This window comes from Phytophthora parasitica, assembly GCF_000247585.1.
Source record: "Phytophthora parasitica INRA-310 unplaced genomic scaffold supercont2.11, whole genome shotgun sequence".
In the NCBI taxonomy this organism is placed as follows: Eukaryota; Oomycota; class Peronosporomycetes; order Peronosporales; family Peronosporaceae; genus Phytophthora; species Phytophthora nicotianae.
The window spans coordinates 20,333-34,877 of NW_008648997.1; the positions used below are offsets into that span (position 1 = coordinate 20,333).

The following is a 14,545-nucleotide window of genomic DNA, read 5'->3' on the forward strand; positions in this document are numbered from 1 at the left end:
ACTCGGAATACTTCAAGAACAATGTCGAGATCAACATTAGGCAGATGCACCACGCACGATCGTCAGAGGAGTTCAAAGCGATGGCCAAATTGTGTACGGATAAGTGGCGTGATGACAAGCAAAATACGTACGCCGACTGGTTCTCTAAGGTGTACTTGTCGGACAGCCGACGCGCGACATACCCGGCATTTTACCCTCGCAAAATGCGCTGGAGTCGCATAACAGAGCTATCAAGACGTGCGGTTTCAGGTTCAAGCGAGCCAAGACCGGAGTGGTACTTAACGATTCAATGTCGCGATTGTTGACAATGGTTGGTGTTGACAGTCCAAAGGGTCCGTTTGGTCACTACTGCGAAGGTAAATTTCATTTTTTCTGCCTGCTTTATGCCAAAAAATAACTTTTATTACGTATAGGGCCCCTACCAAGCCAAATGATTCTGAGGACGTTAGGTCATGGCGCTACTGGAGTACACTGGATTAAACGAGATCCAGGGAAGCAAACGGGTATTCTTCGCTCCGTGTTCTTCAACACTTCAACTTACATGTCCCTTGGTGAAGAAGTCACGCAGGAACGAGTGACTCGGTGAGATTTACGCTTTGTGGATTCAGTTCAAGCTTGCTTACAGGTTTTGGTTTGTACTATGCTTTCGAATAGGTACTGCGAAGCAAAGGACGGAAGATTTCTCGAGACCGACACTATACAGGACATAAACCTCCACTTTCTTTCACTACACCAGGTTGAATTTATTGGTGATCCGGACCAACTATTACGGTTCCAGTTCGCACTTCAACCCGTCATCACTATGGACAAAGTGAGATTTGTTTGTTTATATATTTATAGTTACGGATCTCAAAGTTTAGGAAAGCTAACATTTTACTGTGTGCTCGTCTTAGATAAAAGAGATTCGAGAACTCTACCGGTGCGATTGCAAGGCATTTATGTCGACTGGATGGGCATGCTCGCACGTCGTGGCTGCCATGTCCATTAACGAGCAGTTTGATTTGGACTTGGCAGCGACACGCCTCCCGACAACAAAGCTCAGCGGTGGTCAGCGGAAGATCCCTAATGCCCTGACCATTGACATTACGGGGGCAAAGAGGTTTTCTACAAAGCTTATCACACGCTTACAGAGAGAGCCCATGTACATTCATAACTGGCAGGTGTGTAAGACTTCATTTTTGAAGAAGATGGAGTAGAGACGACTGAGTTCATCACCGGCAGGATCAAGGGCGCTCAAATGAAGAATGGTGTCTACCAATGGCGTGTAAAGTTCGTCGACGGTGACGAACTATTCTACGAGTGCCAAGACATTGCTGAGATCATCGCTGCATCGTGGAATATCGGACTCGACGTAACAAGTTTGGATGAGCAAGCATAAGAAAACAGCTAAGACAAAAAAGATTTTGAATAAACACGCTTATTAATGTCAGAATTGGTGATACTTAAACGATTTCATAGCAGTGTATTCATCTCGGTTTGTGAGTAGTGAATCCAGTATATTTGTAGCGCTTCGTGTCTTCTTTCGATCTATCGATAAAAGATGAAAAGCAACGCTTGTCCGGGGAAAGTATCATTTCTCTACGAACACATCGAAATTGAGTTCACGTGGAGTAAATACTTTTTTTTAACTATTGGACGAAATAAATGAGATGTTTATACCGCACAGATACCGGTGTGAGCAGCGTACTCGAGGTTCCGCCTTTTCTCTACAAAGTTCTCTGGATATTTATATTCAGAGTCTTAGGTGGGATCGAGAACCGTCGACGAACCTGTACAAATATATAATTAGGCTACACGTGTAATTTCCCGATATATGTGTGTTTGTGGGAAGAATATAAATAGACGTAATCCATTATAACCTCTAAAATTTTTCAGTTAATCAAGTGAATGTTGACCCAACCAGTAAAGAACGACATTCGAGCGACCTCAGCGATGAACGACATTCTTGCGACATGATATCTTTTCCGTCGTTAGATATTGTAAATTCCGTCCAAATTTGCCGATTTGGGTCTGTTTGAGGAGTGGAAGGACAATCGCCCACTTGAGACTTTGTGTGACCAGCATCTAAAAGCTTACCGGTAAATACCGGTACCTTAAATATCCAGGGCTTCCCGACTACGCACGGCATTAGTGTACTCGGGTTTCCACCGTTTGTCTAAAACCTGTTCAAACTGATAGTTGTACTCGGGATTCAGCTTCGTGTTCTCGGAATCAATCCGCACCCTCGCCCGCTCACAAGCTCTACAGACGCTTCAGCGTGCCGTTCGGATATTTCTCAACCATACTTGAAATCGTGTCCTCGCTGGGATAATGTCGTCAACGCCCTCGGCATGTCGCTACTTAAGCACGTGTAGCTGGAAGCTTCCGACGGCGCTCGTTCCCTTTCAAGAAATGCAAATAATCATCATTTTCGGTCGGAAAATGCCTATAGTAAGCGATATGATAGCAAGCCATTCACTCTGATATGAACATTTCATATCCGTTCGGTATCTAATGTGCATCGGACAGATATGTTTGCATCGAATAGGCGGTGTGTCGGCACTGGGCGCATTAACACTCGAAGGGACTCGTAGTCCAGGCCTCGGGAAATACGTATTGATATTGTATTGGAAGCCAGCACAAACCGTAGTGATTCATCAGCCATGATCACAATAATAGTATATTGTGCAATACCAATGTATTATTGTGTGTTCACCTTCTACTTTGGCGCATTTGTTTGGAATCAGTCGATCGGTGTTGCGCAGTAGCCACAGTGCGTCGACCCCAATACGACGCATTCTCCTTCAAAAACATGATCATTTCGAAGTTGATCGGAAGCATGGAACTTCGTTGCGGGGTCATTACAGCCTTTGCCTTGAAAAAGAGGCGCTCACAATCGTGGCTCGTCGGGGGCACATGAAAGAGTAGAGAATCGTACTGTGGAGCGTTTGCAGTAGCGTATTTCTGTTTGTTGCCAGCATGCAGCAGCGTCGCCGCAAAGCTGGAAGCGTTGGCTTCCTCGGGCTCAGAAGCAGAAATTTCACCAACTTGGAATGACGCAATTGCAGCTGTCTCTAGTCGAGACAGTCTCTCCTGATGCATTATCTGTTGACAAAAACAGTAAAGTTAGTGCATAAAACGAAAACAAAAATAAAAAATACCTTGACGACAGCAGATACAAAAGCTGGCGAGTGGACAATATTTGCATCCTTGGACAGGTACTTGGCCATATTGGAGTAGCGCTTTATGACACCGTCAAACATGATGCGGACATCGCTCAAAGTTGTTTTGTTGGACTGCAACACCAGACAAACGCTATCCAGCGCCTTTAAATCTTCGAGTAGTTTTTTTCCAGCTTTCTGCAATCGCGCGCCCTGGGCATGAGCTCGTCCACGGCCTCAACGTGCTTCACAGCATCTTTGAACTCTACAAATCGCTTCACCATCTTGAAAGTTGAGCTCCAGCGCGTCGCGTTGCGCTTCACAGGCCGAAGATCTGTGTACTCCCCCAGGCTCGCAGAGTTTTTCTTGGTGCGTAGCTGAGTCATCAGCTCATTAACTTGACAGAGAAGGGCCTCGTGCTCAGAGATGTACTGCTGAATAGCCAAATTCAGCCTATGGCTAGCGCAGCCGACCAGAGGCAGGCCCATGCGCGTCGCTATGGCCTGGTTTGTGGCACAGTTATCGCCTACGATGAAACGAAGGCAGCCAGGCTCTTTGCCGAAGACGGCAAGGGATTCGATGATAAGGGCAATATGTGCGTCAGCACCAAAATCGTTTCCATCGAGTAAAGAAGCGAGTGCTAACAACACTCGCTGCGCCAAGTCGTCGACCATGTAGACAGCGTAGATGCCAACGTAGTAAGTAGAACCAGCACTCCAGCCGTCGAACATGACCCCTATGCTTTCGGGCATTTCCTCAGCTATAGCGGCCTCTACCTCGCGCTCCACGAGTGCCATGTACTTTTTAAGCGTCTTAGACGAGACAGGATTCCAACGCGACATAGCACGCGTAACCTCGTTGTCTACCTCTTCGATGAGCATGTTCCGCCCGACTACCCAATTCATCCAGTTGTAAACAGTACACGCGTAATCAGTGACGAAGCCAAAAGTCGCTAAGTCCTTGCAGCCACTGCGCTCGTGTTCCTTGTAGTCTTCCTGGTGTTGGGGGTGCTTGTCGGTTAGGTGGCCTATTAGATTCGAAAACCCGCTTCCTGGCGCTTGCTTCCGCAATTTGGGGCAATAACGGCACTTGTAGATCCCTGGAGCCTCGAGTGTGAAGAAGTACTGACACAGATCCTTGTTAGAGGCCATGGTAAATTTAAAATGAACGATGAACTAGTAGGAATGAGTATCTGTTATTTATTGGTGCTGCGAGCCTTCGTGAAATGAATGGTGATGATTCTGGTAGTAGGACCGGTTAGGTTTTTGGAAAATTCAATAAGGGGACCGCCGATTCTCAATAATAAATAATTGTTACCCCCAATACCATAATAATTGGTTTTCAATTATTTTTTTCCAGAGTACGAGTCGCGTACTCTGAAAGAGGCACTCAGCTAATCTAGTTACTACAGTAGGAGTCAATAGGTATTTCGCAACTCAGCTAACAGTAAAAAAAAAAAAGTGTGGTTTCATTATTATCCAAGTCGGGCTACGGGCTGTGAAGTGTGCAATCAGTTCGCTCACAACTAGTTGCGCTTGCGGCGTTCACCGCTGAAAAAGTCACGCTCCTTCTTGTCGTAAGCTGCTTGTTTGGCGAGACGCTGCCGCAGCATACGCTCACGGAAATCATCGTATCGGGCCGAAATCGGCTGTGGGCCTCCAGCTTCAGCCATCCAAGAACACGAAGTCACCATGACGAGAACCATGAGAAACAGTACACGCTGGGAGAAGTTCATTGTTGAGTCTTGAACACAGCTGAAGATATCGTTGCTTGGCTACTTGAGTTGTGAGCGAGTTCGACACGATATGTTGTGAGTGGCTCAAGGGGAACTATTGACCCGTCGCAAAAATACTTCTCGTCCTCGAGATCAGATAAGAACGTGCGTACTAGAATTTAAAATTATCTCGTCTCGCCAACTAAGAACCCATCGAGCCGCTGCTGCTGCCCTGACTGGCACGGCTACGGTTACGGCGGTTGGTGTTGTTGCCGGCAGTGGGTGCGCTTGGTGAATCAGTGGTGGCCTCTTGCGGCACGTACGCCATCATGCGAATCCAACGACGACGACGCACCGATGCTCCCAAACGCTTCATGCTTGACTTACCCCGGGCTAAATGGAACTTGAAGCGCGGGAAGTCTGTGGCATAACTCCATCCTTCCTCGTCACAATCCGTGTAGCTCTTGTCAATTCGCCACGGGGTCGTCCAGCTCCAGTTCGGAGGAAGAGAAACCTGCTCGAAACTCATTGCCTTGTCGCCATCTCGGTTTGAGAAGCGCGGTCGGTCCGTAGGCAGCAAGTGGTTGGGAGCCCATTTTCCAAACATGCTCACCCGCTGGTTTTCAAAAATCTCCTCAAGCCCGACGCTTCCATCTAAGGTGCTGTTATAGCGTGCCACGCTAGGGCGGCGCCGAGAAGCGGCCCCTGTTGATGAACTCCTCCGTGGGCGATTACGCCCGTGTTCAGTGGTGGTGGAATTACGGGTTGCGTCGGATGCATCGGATGGCGATTCCGCGTCCACTGCCTTGTTGAGCCCGTCAAAGACCATCTTTGTACTCTTCACAACGCCTTCTTTAGTGGCAGACATGATCTTCGACTTGAACATCGTGCTCTTAGAAAACGGGATTCCGATATACACCTTGGCAACCAATGGGGACCCCATAGCATCTGAACGCGGTTCAATCACATACACAGTCTCGACGTGGAAGCAGTCTCCATAGGGGATTTCAAGCAACGTCAGCTTGTGTTCGATCACAAGTCGATCTGCATCCAAACTGTCACGATCTTGAGAAGAGAACGGCACATGCACAATCTGTTCTGCCATCGTTGTAGACGGTCCAAGAGGGGACGTACTCTTGGCACGATACTTCATCTCACGCACCTGACCACCGTATTCTGCTGAATCCTCCCACTTGCCGAGGACATGCTCCGTGTCTCCTGCTTCTTGGTGAATCATCTGCCATCGCGACAGTGTATTGTCCGCGTAGAACAGATCGAAAAAGTGGAGGGCATCCTTGATAGCAGGGTGTAACTCATATTCGCCAACAACTTGCCGTTCCTCCTCTGTGGACACCAAAAATGGCTTCGCAGGTGTTGCGGGCAGCGAAGCACCAGGATTCTCGATCGATCGGTTCACCATGTGGAAGTACAGTTTCGACGAGCTCGCCATAGCCTCACGCGTCGCAGAAATGATCTTTGACTTGAACATGCAGCCCTTGGAGAATGGGACTCCAAGATAAATCTTGGCCACGAGCTGCCCTGGGCTTCCGTCGTTGGAAGGAACTCGCTCCACGACAGTCACCTTTTCAACGGAGAAACAATCGCCATAGGGGATGTCGTGCATGAATACCTTCGACTGCATCACGAGCTTATCGTTGTCACCGATGCCTCCCTCGTCAAAAGGCACGTGATCCGTTGTGGTTGTCATAGTGTGCGAAGGACCAATCGATGCGTTCGTGGGCGAGCGGCAGCTCATCGTGCGTGTTTGACCACCAAATTCCTTAGACGGGGTCCAGTCGCCGAGTTCAATTTCCGTGTCGCCTCGCTCCTTGTAGTACTCGCTCAAGCGGTCCGACGTGCCATTCGCCAAAAAGTTCTTAAAGAAATCGTAGGCGCTTGTCAGAGACGCGTGGAGTGGATATTCGCCAACCAGTTCCCGCTCATCAGCAGAGGTCACAAGAAACTTCATCAATTCAGCTCCACCGGCATTATCCACGGAGTATTTCAGAGACAGCATGAGTTGTCCGAGAATGGCATCACGAGTAGAAGTGACGGGCCACGCGCATGTGAATTGAGCCGTTCGCATGCCCGTAAAGCCCAGTAGTTCTCGGAGAGATAGCGATACTTCTCCGATTTTCGTCGTCAAGTAGCGCAGATGAATCTCATACACATGCAGCACCATAATGTCAGGCAGACCGCAGAAAGCACCTGACATGGCACCCAACGAGCGACATTCTTGGCACTCCGAGCACAGATGATCTTGAAAGTGCCACGACAGTTTTTCATTCCACTTGACCACGGCTCCTTTCTCGCCCTTCTCGCCTCTCGGCTTGGGAGAAGTCTGACCCACTGGGACACTCGAATAGTCGTGGAGTTCGGACTTGAACTTGGCCACTACGTAGAACTGGCGCAGCGATGCGTCCTTGTCATAACTCATGTCTTGCACCACAAGCTCCAGCGCGTGCGATTTCAGCCTTACCGGAGGGACCTCAACATCTTCACCAGGGCTGCTCAGAAGGTTTAGAGCACTAGCTGTGGCGTTTAGCGGGTTGAATCCATTTTCGTTCGATTCAGAGAATGAATGCAGCTTCGACGCGAGCGGGGGAGCAGCGCCGCCATTGGTCGTCTGCGACTGCGACGGCAGGGGCGCAACCGCAGCGCTGAGCACACTGTCAATGCGTCCTGGTACGTGGCCCTGAATGGCGCGCATCGTGAGCACACAAAGCCACGACCGCGCTGCCATGTCGTCCTCCGCTCTGAAAAAGTAGGTGCCGCCCAGCGTACCTCGAATCTCGAGGGTGTTGGCTCCAAACTCGAACGGATCGGCGGGCTTCACGGCATGCACCGCCAGTGATCCCTTTACATTCGTATTGCGCCTAGCAGCGTCAGCATTCGGGTAGTATTTGATCCTTGCATGCGCGTCTAGCACCACAAACCTCTTCTTCCAGTGTTTGCCACGCTGCAAGCCCTTCTTAACCAGTAGCCAGCCGTCCAGCGGTGCATCACCCAACTCCACGAGACTCTCGACAAACTCCTGCTTGTTAGCCACCGTATCGGCGAAGAAGGGCATTGAGTAGTACGTGGAGCGACGCGGTAGTCGCGCGCGGGTCTCGCGCTCCAAACGGTCGCGCACACTTGTCGCTCGCTTGACAGGGTGCCGATCCAAAGTCTTGAGGCTGCGCGTGGCCTCAGGACTCGCGGTGGGGCTGGCATTGCCGCCTGTAGATATCTGCGCCGGCATGGGGAACACGGTGAACAGCACGCGGAAGAGCACGACGCAAAGCGCGAGCCCCACGGTCACCACCATGAATAGATCGAGGAACGCATGGGTATTGCCGCCCGGTGGTTCGCCTGGGGGTACACACGTCGCTGACTCCATCTTTGTCGAGCTTTGGTCCGTCGGCGCCAGATTCAGCTATGTGGGGGGCTGCTCTCGCTTACTCCAAGCCCCGCGAGCAGTGATTACCCGTGAGCCGAACGACACTGCGAGGACACGTACGCGCTTGACTTGAAGTTTGTATGCCAACGGGCGATCAGGAAGAGCCTTTTTATGCGTTTAGGTACACTTACTGCGAAACACATCTCCTAGGCTGTCTACCAAGGTAATACTAAATTGCGAAAGTGCCGTAATCGCAGCAACAGATATGTATCTGTGAGAACCAACTTGCTTGTCAAACTTTCTTGTTCTTCGAGATACGTCTGGTCAAACTTGCGCGGAGTCAATAAAATAAAACAAATTATAATATCAATGCATTGAGATCCGTATTGACTGTGATAAGGCAATTCCTGGCAAGGTTTGTAGATCTCAGGTCTCAAGGATTACAAAAAGTTGACGACCACAAATGTTGACTCCACCACTGGAGTCAACACACCTTCATGACGTGTTGCCTACGCTGTAGGCCCTACACCGCGTGGGTTGCCGCAAGCTTAGCTTCAAACCTCAGTTTATTAACCGCGATTTGAGTTACCGGAATTCGCGAAAGTGTATTATTAAGAATAACTCCATTAAATGCGGCAGAGTAAAGCCACAATGTTGAAGGGATCCTTGTTAGCAACACTGTCGGTGCGATTGAAACTGGATGATCGGGCTGGCCGGAAATACGCCTGGTGCACGGACATCGAACATCATCGCTGAGCTGGAAATTCATGACGCCCGAGGGAGGGGGGGGAGGGGGGCAGCGAACAGCAGCGAAAGCCAGAATCGCGGCAACTCCGACGACCTCCGCATAAGGCGCCTCGTAAAAATGACGGCAACTTTCTTCCAGACGGATGGATGGCTATGGAGTCTGAACGTGGCCTGTAGCTTGTTGATCAGTTGATTGAAGTTAACGTTGCAGACCTTTCAGAGTTTTCGACCAACACTTGGTTTTTGTATTGATTTTTCCCCAGGATAGGATCATTCGGGGCTCTGCCAGAGACGAGGGGTCGTTCCGACCACAAAAAGACATCGAGAGAGAACCAGAATGCGGCGCGACGCTTCTAGGGAGCGCGTGTTCTTCCTGCTCGTGCTGGCGGGGGCACTGCTGCTGCTGTCAGCACTCATGCTGCGTCACGAGAGTGCCGCGCTACCTACGCGCACGTTCCGCGACGGCTTCACGGTAGCTGAGGACGTCGTTCGCCGCACCGAGATAGTCCCGACGGGCAAGAATGCGACAAAAGCGCCGACGGCAGAGGAGGACGGTGCCGCCGAACCCGAGGAAGCTGAAGTGCGCACAACGACCATCAAGACCGAAGACGGCGACGAGATCACCATCAAGCGTGCGGCCACGTCCAAGGGTAACAAGATAACGACCATCTCCCGGGACGAGAAAGGGAAGCTCACAATCGAGGACACGACAGCCGAGGAAGAGCGACAAATAGAAGCAGAGACTGACGTGGGAGCCGAGCAGACGCAAGTGGGAGAGAAGCAGGATACACCGCTCGAAGATATCCCAACAGGCTCCCCCAGTGCGATTTACAAGGAGGATACAGGTACTACAGTCAGACGCGGCGAGGAGGAAGAAGAGGAGGAACTAGAGGAAGAAGGAAACGCAGAAGAGGAAGCGGTGGTTGTTGAAGCCGGCAAAAAGGTGGTTGTGCAGGTAAACCGGTCGCTGACCAAAGTGAGTCTGTCGGATGTGGAGGAGGCGACTGATGAGAAAGCCACGAGGTAGTGCAGGGAGGTCTTCACCGTCGCCCTGCATTGGCTGGCTGGTATTTATGTGGGAGAACCGCTCCGTCTTGCTAGGAATTGCTGACTAATACACAAGATAATTATGTACATGTATACTGTTGCTTTATGTCAAGTAACCTAGCAACGGATCAAATTTCTGTGATGGTAGAAACTCAACTTCTAGTTTTCCCTATTTATTTTTGTTGGTTAGCTCGGTCCATTCAATCCGACACTTCATTTTAGGTGTAGTTCCGACGATGAAGTAATTCCCGCGCTCACCACAGGTGTAACATTTCAACATGCCGAACTCATTAGTTCTTGTCACTCGCTTTGACACAGTGCCACAGTTTTTCTAGCCGCGATCCAGCATTGGACTCCTAGAAGTATGCGAGTAAAGTTAGTGAATCTATTTCTAAGGTGCTTGGAGTAGCACATCTGTCCATGTACGTACCTGCTTAAGCTGCACTGTGTTTCGCATTTCCAGTACTTTGAAAAGCTCTGACTGGTCCAGCGTTCCGTTGGCTACGTAGAAATGTTTGTTGTCAATATCTGTACTATAAGAGGGTTTGAACAACTTACCGTCTTCATCGAATATGCGGAAGGCGAGCTGGACGACTGGGGACGACAGCTCCACGCCGCTCACCACGTGTGCCGCCCGAATAAAGTCCGCTGCAAGCATTCGTTTTGTAAGAAGAGGTGCACACAGTTTGCTAGAGGTGATTTCGATACGTTACCTTCGGTGATCTCATCGGCTCCTGTGAGTTCAAACGCAAGTTTGATATCGGGCAAGTTGCTCTGTACATTGAAGTGGAACTCGAAGAACTCATCCCACGTCACCACTCCCTAGTGGTACCATCAAGAAGCAAAGACCGCATTAGACCATGTCGAATCACCCAACCCATTCTGGATGACGTACATCACTAGCATTTAGCGCCTGAACACGATCGAGATACGGCGGCAACTTCTCCGGGTCGAAGCATGAAATCAACGTGAGCGCGAAGTCGTGCACAGACATGGTTTGCTGCATCGTAAGCGGGTTCACCGTGGCGTACAGGTCAAACTCGGCCCTCAAGATTTGCTGGCGGAGTCCATCCAATGCCGCTTCAAGATCCTTGGCAGAGATAGTCTTTCCGAAGCGTCCAAACAGGAAATTGGTAAGGCGTGGCAAAGTATCCTCAGCAGAAATCGGCACTTGCTCTCCACCTTCCGGAGCGATGATAGGTCGAAGAAGATTTTCAATCACAGCACAGAACTCTGCTTTGTCCACTGATCCGTCGCCATCCAGATCGAACATGCAAAAAGCGACGTCGAAATGCTCCTTCGGAACTATACAACATAACAGACAAGCAGCGGTAAGCTCAACCCTCTTTCATTAAGCTTGCGTCTATGAAGAGACAACCAAGAACTTACTCTGTAGCAGATGGACGAGCAGATAGCACTCCTCGTATGTAATGAGGCCGTTGGTATCCCCCACAAAGTCGCATGAGTACGTTAGATCGGGTCGCTGTGACAAGGTAAGTATTAGTTCCCAGTTCAAAATGTTATGCTATTATAGATTGTCGACTCACAGGTGAATGGAGATGGAACTGAGGGAGCACAAAAGAGTGCAGGAAGTCGGTAAAAGTCATGACCTTGACGCGTCGGCCATCTCCTGCGTCCAAGCTCTTGCTGGCGTACATGTCGAACCGCGTACGCAGTGAGTCAATTGCCTCTCGGCGCTGTTTGTACTCATCCAGGTGGGTCTTCATCTGGTCCACCTCTTGCATGTTAGCCTCATGCTTGCTTCGCTGCTTGAGGAGAAGACGGCGGGTCCCTCTGAGCTTCAGACTCGTCTCCTCTCCTTCTGCGCTAATAACTGCAGCTCCGATTCCCCCTCCCATCAGTTGTTTGGCTTCCGCGTGTGTATCATTCTCTCTCTCGGCTGCAGCAACCGCCACTGCCAGCGCCATAGCTGCCATACCGAGTGTCGATTTTGAGATCGTTTGGTGTCTGTTCGGCCGCGTTTTGAGTCGCTCCAGCTCAGCCGCAGACACTGCACGACTGACGAGCGATTGGGACTCCACCGATACGCCTGTGTGACCTGCACGGCGCGCTACAACCTTCTCCGCGACCCGCAAGACGCCGCGCACCATCTTCTCCTCAAATTTGGAATCTGGTCTTCGGTATCAGATCGCAGATTTTGTGTCGGATTTTGGTCCCTGTTTTGCATAAATTTTTTGCGAAGGTTTCGCTACGGCTGTTCAAGATCGGATTGGGGCGGACCGATTATTGGTGCTGGACTTAGCAGGTGGCTGGATGTCTCCGCCCACTGGCGGCTATTATCGTCCATCGCAGCAGCGGCATGTTGCTTCACTTCTCAATCCGTTGACGGCGCGTAATGCACCAGACGTCTCGCCGGTTGTTGCCGTCCACTTTGATGCCGGCACCTGCACGCCCGGGCCGGTGCAGCTCGCGGCGACTGAGCTATCGCAGTGCAGCCAGCAACGAAAGCACCAGCTCCGTCAATGCTGGGGCCGCACCAGTCAGCAATTCCAGCTCTTTCACACTCACGAACAGCTCCATCGACAGCTGTGGCCCTGCGAGAAATAAGGAGCCAGAGGCGACGCCCGTGCGAAGACCCGAAAGCACAAGGAACTCGCCGGTTAAGTCTGTGGATTTGGCAGCATACTACACCTTTACCAAGAGAAACAGCACGATTGTGCATGATTTATCTCCTGGACTGTCCGGGTTTCTCGAATACCGGAAACTCAATGGAACATGGCGACCGTTCCTGTTTCAAACCATCGGCCATCAACTGGTGCTATACCGAGTTCACGTACGTACGATCTAGCTACTTTTACTGCGATGCTGGTACCAATAATTGTTTAACTATTGACCAGTCTACACACCAAGTACTGGTCATGTCGACGGACATTCGCTGCGCCTCGGAGATTGCTCTCGAGTATGACGGAGTCTCTGGTCAGTACTTACTGCACTTACTGCTAAGCCATCAGTGTTAACGGTTTTCAATTGTTTCTTAATGTGGAAGACCGAGAGAATACTAGATTGTTGCGCCTGGGTATCAATGGCACGACGATCACATTGCGGGCTGTGACGCATAGGGCAGCAATGTACTGGGTTGATGTATGTGTCGTTGAGATGGCAAAGGTGTTGGTGACCGTGACGGAGCTGACGAATACTTTCTTGTTCGATACTGGCAGGGGCTGCAGCGTCTCCGAGACGGCAAACCTTTGCAAATTGTTAGCGATCCCCCATGCACGGGTATGGTTTTCGTGCTAGTCCTCGTGAGGTATTGCCAAACTAACGCGGTGTTTCGCATGCAGAATCTGAAGACGAGATCTTCGACGAAATCGACAAGATACTGTCTTTGCGCGAGTGGACACCCCCTCCACCTCCCCCACCCTTGTGTGGGCTTTGCATTTCAACTCGCACACCTGAACCTCCGACTGCTGGCATGCTACTGAAAACCAAGGTACTAGTCCACTCATTAATTACGTGTGCATGCTCCGAGCCTAACGCAGTTGTCATTCTTAGAAAAAGAACGAAGGGCCTTCGACTGGCTGCAAGATCTGCTGAGTAAAGTCGATGCAGTTTAACAAGGAATCCTCCAACAGTGATACTATTACTAAATGAACAACTTGCGTAAAGCTATTCCCCAATGTAAAACTTCGCTTCGACATATCCTTGCAGTGACGACGATTCTGTAGGCATGTAGAAGCAGTATTTGTCACAACGTAGTATGAAGCAGTAGTATTTATCACTCATTTGTAATTGCTACTGCTCGACAAAACGATCATTCGAGCTATACTAGTCAGTTCTAGTAAAAGTAGATCCTGCGTATGCCTCGACGGCATCCATGCGCTTCTCAGCCACTTAGTTCAGCGAACGGAGACGACGACCGCTCTGCTGAACCGCTTCATTCGTGGTCTGCTGAGTGGTCTGCTCCTGCTGCTGCTGTTGCTCCTGCTGCTCGTGCTGCTGCTGTTGCTCCTGCTGCTCGTGCTGCTGCTGTTGCTCATCGCCGCCCTGGTTCTGCGAGCCATTGTTTCCAACAGGGGCAGGGGTTTCGTCGCCACCCTGGTTCTGCGAGCCATTGTTGCCAACAGGGGCCGGAGTTTCGTCGCCACCTTGGTTCTGCGAACCGCTGTTGCTGCCGGGGCAAGGAGTCGGGGCATCCTGGTTTTGCGAGCCATTGTTGCCAACGGGAGCTGGGGTCTCGTCACCGCCCTGGTTCTGCGAGCCATCGTTGTGAGTCTGCGAGCCGTTGTCACCTGGAGCAGGGGTCTCGTCACCCTGGTTCTGCGAGCCATTGTTGCTGCCCGGACAAGGAGTTGGGATGTTCTGAGATACGTCCGTGCCAGGGGTGGTGATACCGACACCCACGCCGACACCAACGCCGCCGTTCTGCTCACCTGACTGCGAGCTCTGGCTCGGGTGGTCACCGCCAAGTCCGACACCAGCTCCGACGCCAACACCGGCATCAACACCGATGCCGCCAACGTCGACATCGACACCAGCACCGACACCCACGCCGACACC

At 50.8% G+C, this 14,545-nt stretch overlaps 7 protein-coding genes across 12 annotated transcripts in view; 3 read left to right on the forward strand and 4 right to left on the reverse strand.

Annotated features, from left to right (window-relative positions):
• Nucleotides 1–44: 44 nt before the first annotated feature.
• PPTG_07032 (hypothetical protein) lies at nt 45–1,378 on the forward strand (the record flags this gene model as incomplete). The annotated part of the gene is made up of 6 exons (XM_008901176.1): nt 45–274; nt 325–356; nt 414–582; nt 655–811; nt 894–1,164; nt 1,188–1,378. The coding sequence occupies 6 exons, from the start codon at nt 45–47 to the stop codon at nt 1,376–1,378; spliced, it is 1,050 nt and encodes a 349-aa protein (XP_008899424.1).
• Nucleotides 1,379–4,665: 3,287 nt separating this feature from the next.
• PPTG_07033 (hypothetical protein) lies at nt 4,666–4,875 on the reverse strand (the record flags this gene model as incomplete). The annotated part of the gene is made up of 1 exon (XM_008901177.1): nt 4,666–4,875. The coding sequence occupies one exon, from the start codon at nt 4,873–4,875 to the stop codon at nt 4,666–4,668; it is 210 nt and encodes a 69-aa protein (XP_008899425.1).
• Nucleotides 4,876–5,056: 181 nt separating this feature from the next.
• PPTG_07034 (hypothetical protein) lies at nt 5,057–8,233 on the reverse strand (the record flags this gene model as incomplete). Its single annotated transcript, XM_008901178.1, has 1 exon — nt 5,057–8,233. One exon carries the CDS (start codon nt 8,231–8,233, stop codon nt 5,057–5,059), a length of 3,177 nt encoding a protein of 1,058 aa, XP_008899426.1.
• A 522-nt stretch (nt 8,234–8,755) lies between these two features.
• On the forward strand, nt 8,756–10,171 carry PPTG_07035 (hypothetical protein). Its single transcript, XM_008901179.1, has one exon. It carries the CDS (start codon nt 9,318–9,320, stop codon nt 10,005–10,007), a length of 690 nt encoding a protein of 229 aa, XP_008899427.1. The 5' UTR covers nt 8,756–9,317; the 3' UTR covers nt 10,008–10,171.
• PPTG_07036 (hypothetical protein) lies at nt 10,096–12,188 on the reverse strand. Of its 3 annotated transcripts, XM_008901181.1 has the most exons (7): nt 11,575–12,188; nt 11,417–11,510; nt 10,923–11,332; nt 10,741–10,849; nt 10,586–10,675; nt 10,458–10,528; nt 10,096–10,383 (listed from the first exon to the last, which is right to left on the reverse strand). In XM_008901181.1, the coding sequence occupies exons 1-7, from the start codon at nt 12,136–12,138 to the stop codon at nt 10,318–10,320; spliced, it is 1,404 nt and encodes a 467-aa protein (XP_008899429.1). In that variant the 5' UTR covers nt 12,139–12,188; the 3' UTR covers nt 10,096–10,317. The 3 variants fall into 3 exon arrangements, with proteins under 3 accessions (XP_008899429.1, XP_008899428.1, XP_008899430.1); XM_008901180.1 differs by having other exon boundaries at nt 10,458–10,675; XM_008901182.1 differs by having other exon boundaries at nt 10,458–10,675; nt 10,741–11,332.
• On the forward strand, nt 10,593–13,678 carry PPTG_07037 (hypothetical protein). Of its 4 annotated transcripts, XM_008901186.1 has the most exons (8): nt 11,067–11,358; nt 11,427–11,742; nt 11,809–12,821; nt 12,886–12,964; nt 13,035–13,129; nt 13,207–13,267; nt 13,330–13,478; nt 13,541–13,664. In XM_008901186.1, the coding sequence occupies exons 3-8, from the start codon at nt 12,384–12,386 to the stop codon at nt 13,580–13,582; spliced, it is 864 nt and encodes a 287-aa protein (XP_008899434.1). In that variant the 5' UTR covers nt 11,067–11,358; nt 11,427–11,742; nt 11,809–12,383; the 3' UTR covers nt 13,583–13,664. The 4 variants fall into 4 exon arrangements, with proteins under 4 accessions (XP_008899433.1, XP_008899432.1, XP_008899434.1 ...); XM_008901185.1 differs by having other exon boundaries at nt 10,593–11,358; nt 11,427–12,821; nt 13,541–13,678; XM_008901183.1 differs by having other exon boundaries at nt 13,035–13,267.
• Nucleotides 13,679–13,879: 201 nt separating this feature from the next.
• Nucleotides 13,880–14,545, reverse strand: part of PPTG_07038 (hypothetical protein) — a gene marked incomplete at its 3' end in the record, with an annotated part of 2,543 nt that continues 1,877 nt past the window's right edge. The window contains exon 2 of the mRNA XM_008901187.1: nt 13,880–14,466. Coding sequence (XP_008899435.1) covers nt 13,880–14,466 — 587 coding nt within the window. The remainder of the gene's footprint in view (nt 14,467–14,545) is intronic.

Coding starts and splice junctions, on each gene's coding strand:
- PPTG_07035 (XM_008901179.1), top strand. CDS start 9,318: ATGCGGCGCGACGCTTCTAGGGAGCGCGTGTTCTTCCTGCTCGTGCTG.
- PPTG_07036 (XM_008901180.1), bottom strand. CDS start 12,138: ATGGTGCGCGGCGTCTTGCGGGTCGCGGAGAAGGTTGTAGCGCGCCGT. Junction 10,850..10,922: donor AGGCGCTAAATGCTAGTGAT/GTACGTCATCCA, acceptor TGGTACCACTAG/GGAGTGGTGACGTGGGATGA. Junction 10,384..10,457: donor ACACAGTGCAGCTTAAGCAG/GTACGTACATGG, acceptor GCATACTTCTAG/GAGTCCAATGCTGGATCGCG.
- PPTG_07037 (XM_008901183.1), top strand. CDS start 12,384: ATGCACCAGACGTCTCGCCGGTTGTTGCCGTCCACTTTGATGCCGGCA. Junction 12,965..13,034: donor CGAGTATGACGGAGTCTCTG/GTCAGTACTTAC, acceptor TTAATGTGGAAG/ACCGAGAGAATACTAGATTG. Junction 13,268..13,329: donor TAGCGATCCCCCATGCACGG/GTATGGTTTTCG, acceptor TTTCGCATGCAG/AATCTGAAGACGAGATCTTC.